At 51.0% G+C, this 9,855-nt stretch overlaps 1 protein-coding gene across 1 annotated transcript; it reads right to left on the bottom strand.

The window, feature by feature from the left end:
* Positions 1-3,662: 3,662 nt before the first annotated feature.
* LOC106819302 (arginyl-tRNA--protein transferase 1-like) lies at positions 3,663-9,599 on the bottom strand (the record flags this gene model as incomplete). Its single annotated transcript, XM_014823947.1, has 4 exons — positions 9,579-9,599; positions 4,530-4,690; positions 4,020-4,119; positions 3,663-3,780 (listed from the first exon to the last, which is right to left on the bottom strand). Coding segments are annotated over exons 1-4 (400 nt in total), but the record flags the coding sequence as incomplete, so codon positions are not given.
* Between the last annotated feature and the right edge of the window lie 256 nt (positions 9,600-9,855).

Below are 9,855 nucleotides of genomic sequence, written 5' to 3'. Positions count from 1 at the left end.
GTACTCCAAAATAATAGTATGACGTACAGCTTATACATGGGCGGATCGCGCTTTTGAAAAAGGGGGGGCCAGTAAGAATAAGCGGCATTTTATAAAAAGGGCCGAAGGCAGTTGATGCAGACGTTGTAAGGAACGTTGACACTTAATTAGGGGGGGGGGGGGTTAGGGGGACCACCGCCCAAAAAAAATTACAAAAAGTTCGTGCATTCTGAGCAAAGATCTGAGCAGTATATTTGATGTCTGGTAGAAGCAAGATGGAATTCCAAAACTTGGAAGCAGAAAATTATCTCTGTAGGGTTTGCCCCCCTTTTTTTTTGGGGTAAAAAGGGAAGGGCCGGGGGCCGCCGGCCGCCGCGCCGCTCCGGCCCCGGGACCATCCCCTCTGGATACACAGACACATTCCAACTGAGAAACAACTGTGCTGATATTAAAAATCTGGTGATAGAAAGAGTATATTACGTTAACTTAAAGGAAGGGTGGGCGGGCTGGTCACTCCCCGGGAATTTTGAAAATCGGGATCACCTTGAAATGAAATTCCTGCATTCTGAGAAGAACATGCACAAATTCTGGATATCAGAAAAGGGAAAATCCTCAAAAAAATTAGGAAAAAATAGGAAATTTGTCCAGAAATAGTGAGAAAATAGGAATTCCCAGAAAAGTAGGGAAATAGGAAATAGGAACTTGAATCCCCTGCAGTCACTTCACATCACAAGACTGCTAGAACATTACATTCTGGCGAATCAGACCAACATCTCAGCACAAAAGACAACCGACAGTCTCTACTTCACGCGCGATAGCTGCAGACCGAATGACGTCACAACATCCAAAAATGGCGCTAGATGGAGCCAACGTTTGGCCAAACTCTCCCTCCTAACGCTATAGCCACTCGTGAAAAAGGGTCAGAACTTATTTTAATTCTTTGACACCGTTACAATACGGTCCACACGTAAGTGGTAATTAACGTAATTAGTATGTAATGTAAACGTTATCATTAGCGCTGCGGTATCTAGCATTGGCTTCCTTAATTGCGCTAGCACTTCTACAGTAACTCGCAGTAACCACAGTAGATGGCGCCACTCCACGCGTGTCTCGATTCGAAGCACGGGTGTATATAGAGACCGTTATAAAAATTAATGTAACATGGTTAAATAATATAAACCTGTATAACGTAATAAATACGTCGCCCGCGCGGTGTATAAACTACGATCGATCGTTGACATCGACTAGGATTATTGTTTTTTTTATGTTTTGAGAGTTTATTGCAGCACTTGAGGAAGCGCGTACGTCTCGGTTAGAAAACATAAGGTGCAACAATAGAAGCAGCGATTCTATTCGTGCTTCACCGAGAACACACGCGGCATTACCGACCAAGTATTGACGCCGCTAGTATATAATTAATCGCGAGATCAGCGACCAAGGATTACGCCGTCTATTATATATATATAATATCGCATCACCGACCAAACGGATTACGCCGCTCTTATATATACTAGATCGCATCACCACCAAGTATTACGCCGTCTACTATTATATATACTATATCGCATCACCGACCAAGTATTACGCCGTCTATTATATATAATATAGGTATATATATATAACATATATTATCGCTCACCGACCAAGTATGACGCCGTCATTAATATAGATATATATATCGCATCACCGGACCAAGTATTACGGCCATCTATTACTGTATAATATATATATATATAGATAATTATATTATCGCATCCACCCGACCAAGTATTACGCCGTCTATCATAATATATATATTATATATATATATATCATATTATATCGCATCACCGACCAAGGTATTACGCCGTCGATAGAGATATATATATATATAGATACTATATATTATAAATATATATCGCATTCCTCGACCCAAGTGATTACGCGTCTTTATATATATCATAATATACTACCAGGGTACTCCAGTATAGCTATATGTATAGTATAGCTCATCGCCGATCACTGAAGAGCGCGTCATGCACGACTGTCTATCATAGCTATCGCGTCCACCAGAGTACGCTAGTCACACAAGCCACGTACTGCGACACTAATGATAATATATATGCATAAGAAGACACACAGTAGTATCATAGATATAAATATATATAGATTAGATATAGGTGAGGAGTTTGTGGACCTCAAGGTGTGAAGGAGAAAGTTATATGCACGAGGGAGTATAGTATAATGAGAGCGCCAGGTCGCTGCTGCGTGAATGACAAACAACAAAGCGGCGCGTAGAAGTCGGAGCTTCGCCACGCGCGTGCGGCCACGCGGTGGCGCCGCCTGCTCAGGGCTCGCCGTCATCGTCCCTCTTCGTCCTTATCGTCGCGGCTCCCCTGCGGCGGCGGCCGTCGGACCGGTCAGCAGCAATGCTTGGCGGCGCCACGGGCCGGCTCGATCCTGCGCGCGTACCTCGCTCACCTTCGAGTCTGGCCCCATCATCGGCGGTGAGCGCCCCCACTGAAGACGGCGTAGAGTGGCGCTAGCGCATGGCCGTTCGCGGGCTAGTGGGGGGAGAAACGCGACCGACCCGCCAGCGCCACCTGGCCGTGATGCGCCTCGGCGGGAAACGCATCGCGGAGATCAGACGCAAAGCGGTTTACGTCTAGTGGAGTAGTCGCGAGACGAGGGGGCGCGCGTGGACTGAGAGTGGCAGGTGTCGCCCCCGACTGAGGTGCAGGGGTCTCCCGGACCTGAGTGCGGGGGTCTCCCGATCTGAGCAGGTCGCCCGGACTCGTGCAGGGTCGTCACTGACTGAGTGCAGCGGGGGGTCGCACGACTGAGGTGCAGGGGGTCGCCACGACGGACTGCAGGGGTTCACCCTGACTGAGTGCCAAGGTCACCCTGACGAGTGCAGGGGTCGCCCCGACTGCACCGCAGCGGGTCGCCGACATCAGATGCGGCGGTCACCCTGACTGAGTGCATGGGTTGTCCTACTACTAGGTACAGGGTTGGTGGGGCTGTGTGGGGCTGTGTGGGGCTGGATGGGTGTGAGGGATTAGTACTATCTACAAACGGTCACTCGGTCACTAGGTACAGAGGCAGGGTGGGGCGGTCTCTGCTAGTACAGGCTGGCTGGGAGGCAGGTGAGGTCACTGCTAAGTATAGGACTGGGTGTGCAGGCAGGGCGCGGGTGGGGCGACTGCTAGGTACAGGCTGGCGTGTGGCAGGCAGGAGCTGTAAGGGTCCAGGCTAGGTAACAGCTGGGCTGGGAGGCCAGGTGTGGGTCCTGGCTAGGTTAACAGCTGGTTGGTGAGCAGGGTGAGGGGTCAGCTAGGTACAGGTGAGGTGTGAGGCAGCGGTGAGGGTCACTGCTAGGTACAGGTGGGTGTGAAGGCAGGTGTGAGGTTACTGCTAGGTACCAGCTGGGTGATGAGGACAGCGGTGGGGGTCCTGCTAGGACAGCGCTGGGGGTGTGAGGCAGGGGAGGGTCCTGGCTACGGGTACGCGCTGCGGTGTGAGGCAGGTGGAGGGTGAGGGGTCACTGCTAGGTACAGGCTGGGTGTGAGGCAGGGTGAGGGGTCACTGCTAGGTACAGGCTGGGTGTGAGGCAGGGTGAGGGGTCACTGCTAGGTACAGGCTGGGTGTGAGGCAGGGTGAGGGGTTACTGCTAGGTACATGCTGGGTGTGAGGCGGTCACTCACCGCAGTCGCTATCGTCCAGCCGGCTGTACTTGTTCGCGTCTAGCTTCGGTACGCTGGCTGCTAGCGGGTTCCACGTGTACGCCTGTGGGCACAGCAGCTGCGCCGGTCGCACGTTGCCCTGCCGACCAGAAACACCGCATTAATGCTCGTGACTGCCAACAGATGGCGTCGGTAGCGCGCTAAGTCACTACTACGTCGAATCATCTACGGCCGCCAACAGATGGCGTCGGTAGCACAAGAATAGTCTAGGGCTACCAACAGGTGGCATTGGTAGCATGCAAATCGTCGATGGCTGCCAACAGGTGGCACCTAAGCACGTGAAATCATGCGCGGCGCATGCCAGGTGGCGCCCCCTACCTTGTAGCGCATCTTCGGACACGATTGTACGTAGAAGCCCATGCCATAGTAACGCATGCGCGGGTCCTCCCGCATCAGTTGCCGCGTCAGCGCCACCTCTCTGCAACGCCGGGAAAACAAAAGAACGCCTGCGGTCAGTCGTGCTGCGGCCGACATCGTCGGCGCCCCCTGGCAGCGTGAACGCCGCTCATGGACACCAAAAACTATTAGCAAAAATTATTTACCGATTATAGTTATTCGGTTAACGAAATCAATCAATTCATTAGCATATCTAATTAGTTTACAAATTCAATCATTTAATTATCAAAATTAATCAAACACGAAAATTAATCATTCACGAAAATGAATTAGCACACAAAACCTATTAAACATCAAAATTAATCCGTCAATTTAAATTAATCAAATAAATCAGTCACATCAACCGATCGATCGTCGACATCTGATTGATCCAGCGAGCGTTAACCCAATACGGGGTCGACCGGGAATCTTCCCCGCCTTCCCCCCTCTCACCTGAGCGCTGCGTAGGTGCCGAGAGAGAGGAAGCTGTAGTCTGGGTCGTAGTAGAAGTAGACGGAGGAGACGTAGCGAGGGAGAAGGTCCAGCACTCCGACGGCGATGAGTCGTCCGTCCAGCCAGTACTGCTGGTGGTAGGATCCACGCCCCGCCTCCTCCTGTTACACACACATACATATATACATACATATACATATATACATGGTTAAGGAGGGGTGAGGAGAGGGGTGATGGGAGGAGATCTGACTGCGACAGAGAAGGTGAGGAGGGAGGCGGGCGTGGATCCTACTCCAGCAGTACTAGCTGGGGACGACGGACTCACCCTCCCTCCTCCTCCCTACATTACTCCTCTCTCTTCCTCACCTCTCCTCACCCTCCTTAAGCCAGTGTATAGTGTATATGTATGTGTGTGCTAACAGGAGGAGCGGGGGCGTGGATCATACACAGCAGTTACTGGGGGACGACGGCTGCACCTCCCCTCCCTTTCGACATATACTCTCTCCGTCCCCTCACCTCTCCTCACCCCGCTTAACCTGTAATATATATGTAGGTGTGGTGTAACGGCAGGAGCGGGGATCGATAGGCGGCACCAGGCGGGAGTACTGCTGGACCGGACGCTACGCCGTGCCCCTCCTACCTCCGTACATAACCTCCTTACCTCCCCTACGCTCTCTCACCTCCTTGAACACATGTATATGTATATATGTATGTATATATGTATTGTTGCACAGGAGGAGTCGGGGGCGTGGACTCCTACCACAGCAGTACTGGGGACACGACTGCACCCGTCCCCTCGCCTCCTCCCTACATAACCTCNTCGTATGTTCACATCGAACTACCCCCACGCGACCGCCTGTTTACCGATACGTCCCTACCATATGGTCCGGACATGTATGATGTGAAAACGTCTGTCCACCGCGACTCGGAAGGCCTAATCCCACCAGAAGTTAGTACTCCTAGTTCATATGGCACTTAGCAGACCGTTTGATTGCGCATACGCTGATTTACATTACTGCGGATCAATGCACAGTAAGCGCCTGCCATTAACTGCCTCGGCCTTATGCCGAGGTAGGCAGCCTAGTATCGCGGGTGCACGCATCATTCGTAATGTACATCGCGCTCACTGTACTGTTGTTTACCGCTTATAGTCAGTCGCCACATATTGCTATTGTTGGTCGCTGCCGCCCGCCCTCACAAACCTGAGCCGCCAGCCCCAACCCACGTCCAACGACCTTTCCCCACCTCCCTCTCAGACGTACATAGAATAGAAAGCTACCCACCCACCCCAACCTAGACCGACCTCGAGCCTCGTTCGCTACTTTGCCGGCATGCCACTAACAATGGTCTTGAGCCTCAATACGAATAGCGGTTCCTTCGACCCTATAACACCACTTTCCAGTCCAGATGGACCATGGCCCCAGGCCGTCCTCCTTGCAATTACCCCACCACCCACCTCCGTAATGTACGATCCCCGCTAATGCACAAATATCACACAAATACTCTCCGACACGACCCAATTCCCCAACCCTAAGATTCCATAGCTCACTCCCTACTACACCGACATATCGTCTCTACGGCCCCGCCCAGTGCGCCTTCTATAGCCCACACCAGTCCCTTGTCCAATACCACCACTCGCGTTGTTTAGCTTCCTCTCGCGATATTAAGCTAGGGGTTGATTAGATTGCGTGATGCATCGCCATTCATTTTCCCCCCTAGCACTTTGATGAGTGGCCCATTATTTAATTAATACCGGTTAAGGATAGTTTTACTGCCTCGACGACGTTGGCAGCGACTGCCACCGCAGCACTAGTCTGTTAGTTACTAAGAGATAATGTATTGCATGTTCGTAAAAGCGCACTATAAGTAACACGCGCTTCATTATAACGCATATATTCGGTCAGACGCCGTTTAAAGCTGGGCCCTGGTTGATAACTCTGCCTTATTCGCCCGGCTTATACGCGACCGCGTTTGCTATAATTTTCCAGCGCCGCTTATGCCACTAACCGGGCAGTCATTGATATATTACTGTCCCGGCTATATATCGTGCCACGTATATCATACAACTGACATTGCCAGGACACCACCAACAACAGCCAAGACGGGTGACAGCCCGATAAACCCCAACCATTCCCAGCGCCCGTCGCCGCACTGCCAGATGGGCGCAACACGCCTGCCCTACGCTGACTGCGCCTGTGCCATCTGCCGCCTCCGCACCATCGCCCGCGATGCCGCCGTCACTGCACCATGGCCACCAGCGTTATACGGCTGCAGGCGCCAGCCCACCGCCTGCATATGTGAAAGTTCTGCGCCGCAAGCGCCGGAGAAAAGCGTGCTCCCCGCCCCCGCCGCGGCTGCATCAACGGCATGCAAGGCCGCGCAAAACCCCGTAACCCTACCCGAAAGCCGCCGACACCACCGGAGGCTCCACCGACGTATACACCTCCGCCGAAGAAGACTCAGACGATGACCTATGGGACATCGGACGCCAACGCCCCGACCGCTATTACGCCGGCCACTTCGTCGAGTCGGACGTAAACACAGACCCAATTATGTACAAGTTCGTCGTCGGCGAGAAGGACGACCCGGTGCGAACCACCTTCAACCCGCAGCACATACGCCAAATGCACCGATCGCTCGGCCACTAGCGGCCCTTTTGGCCGCCTCAAAAATGTCGCGTCACCCGCCACCCCAACAGACACGATTCATCAAGATGATGACGACGGTGACCATGACCCCGATAACAAATGCGACGTCATGAACACTAATTCCAAATTAGGTTTTTTCAGGACACAAGTAGCAAACGAGTAGTTCTGTAAACCGTAAGGTATCAATGTGTTATTGTATTATTATGTATTATTATATTATGTATTAATGTGGATCATATTGTATTACTATGAATTATTATATTATGTATTAATGTGGATCATATACTAATATTACAATGCCACGACGTCGACCGCCCGCCCTCCCTGTGGACGGCCAGCCAGGAGGCTGGCATTCGATGTCCACAGGGTGGACATCGGTTTGGTGGGGGGAGAAGTGTAACGACCATGTTACAAGGCACTCCCCCCCTCACACGCGCGCAAGCTCGCCGCGTCGCTACAGGCGGTTGACGGAGGCATTGATTCTACGGCGTTGCCTCTAGCAACAACAGGCGGTCAATACGGCCGTGAGCTGAGCGAGCTGAACAGTCAAAGCAATCAAGATGGTGGCCCGCCGTCGCCGCGACATGCCGCTGCAGTGCCGCTGTCACGGCGTGGGTGTGCCGGCTGATTGGGGGATTAACTCCACCCTCCCAATCAGCTGGCGCGTACGTGTCGTGATTAATGGCAGCAGCACTGGCATGGAGGCGAGAACGGCCGTGTGATGCGCCCACGCGCTAACGCCCGATGCGACTGTTAGAGCGCTCGACCGTGGAGTGTCCACCAGGTGGGTGGGATAGCGATTAGATGCGCGCTAAATGCAGCGTGAACAACTATCAACGCTCGGGGCGGCGGCCATATGAATGGCGCGTGCGTGTCTGCGCGAATAGACGGCGCCATCTCCTGGACTCGGATGGTGCTACGAATAGTGGGTTTTCCGCCCGTTAGGAGCCGGCCACCGTCCAGAGCGAGGAGTGAGTGAAGCCCAGGTGAAGCGCGTGTGTCGGAGCGCGTGGGTTGAGGCCGCGCCGCGCGCGCGTACGTGGAGCATGCGCCGCGGGCCGTGGCAGCGCCTATAAAAGCCGCTGCACAAGCGGATTCGAGGAATGCTCCTCCAACTCCGGACACGACCGTTTGTGTAGTAGAACAATAGCGAATCTCAGTCGGAATTAAACATCAGTCATGGTATATACTCTTTGACTTGCTCTTTATCTATGTCTTTTGGCTACGAGTACGACATTGCAATATACAACTATATCGTAACGTAAAACGCTGCATTACAAATTTCCATAGACTCCATTGTCAAACGATATCCAATTAAACTCAGATCGAGATAATAATTACAAGAAGCATCTAGCATTCTAGCTACCGGTATCAGAATGGTTTGAATTTCGGCGCGGACTGAATTCCGAAATCGTAGGGTACGGTAAAGCGTAGTTGATAAACAATTTTCGCGCTCGCGGGAAGCATAGCTGAGGCGGACTGAGCTTACCATGACAATTACGCCGGTCTCGCACTCATCGCACGCAACTCAGGTGGTCGAGAACAGCAGTATAAAACGACTTATCCCGAGCTAAAGTTATCCCGCTTCAGAAGCGGGCTAAAGTCGTGCGCAGTATAAAAGGAGTATGATCAGTGCGCGCGTGTATCATGTGGCTGTAAAAATCGTGGCACTTACACACACACACACGCATGCACGCACACACAGACACACGCACGCACGCACACGCACGCACGCACACACACACACATACACACGCACGCACGCACGCACGCACACACACACACACACACACACACACGCACGCACGCACACACACACACACATATATATATAAAGAGCTCATAATATAGCTCTCTATTATGAGCGCTTGACATTATGCAATGTTATGAATATCAAATGCATCAGCATGCACTAAAAATCGTTTCTAAACTACACTTTCCAAAATAGTAGGTCTCAGGGGAGAGATAGTGAATATAGAAATAAGTTTAACCCTAACCCTAACCCTAATCCTGACCCTAACCCTAAACACTATCCCTAATTCTAAAATAAAACAAAATTATCCAAAAATAATAATAAATAAAATAAATAAAAGACAAAATTAGCCAATCAGAGCCGTTTTTTGTTAGCATTTACCTCTAGCGGAACACTATCTCTCCCCTGTGCAAAAATCTTTTCCGAAAAGCTAAATAACTAACAATGATACAGGAGCTCAAAAATGACACAACTACATATATAGGTTAATCAAACAAACAATTTTATTTTGCGTGGGTTCAAAGTCTAAAGTCTAAAGTCTACAGTCAGGTTTTACTTTTAAAGTTTTACAGCCGTGGTAAGCTCATAATGCCGATCAGGCTGATATCTGACACAGTGCCCTCGAACTACGAAGAGTCAGTCACTCACCATTCCAAGATTGCTAGACATTACATTCTGGCGAATTCACAACAAACATCTCTGCAACAAAAGATACACGACAGTCTCCACTTCACGCGCGATAGCTGCCAGATGATGACGTCACAACATCCAAAATGTCCGCTAGATGGAGCCACCATGGGCCAAACTCTCCCTCCTAACGACTATAGCACTCATTAAAAAGGGCTCATAATTTATTTTAACTCTTTGACACCGGTATTAATTACGGCCACACGTAAGTAGTAATTAAACGTAATTAGTATTAAGT

Source organism: Priapulus caudatus, unplaced genomic scaffold, assembly GCF_000485595.1.
Source record: "Priapulus caudatus unplaced genomic scaffold, Priapulus_caudatus-5.0.1 Scaffold3133, whole genome shotgun sequence".
Classification (NCBI taxonomy): Eukaryota; Metazoa; Priapulida; class Priapulimorpha; order Priapulimorphida; family Priapulidae; genus Priapulus; species Priapulus caudatus.
This window is presented reverse-complemented; position numbering and strand designations above follow the sequence as displayed.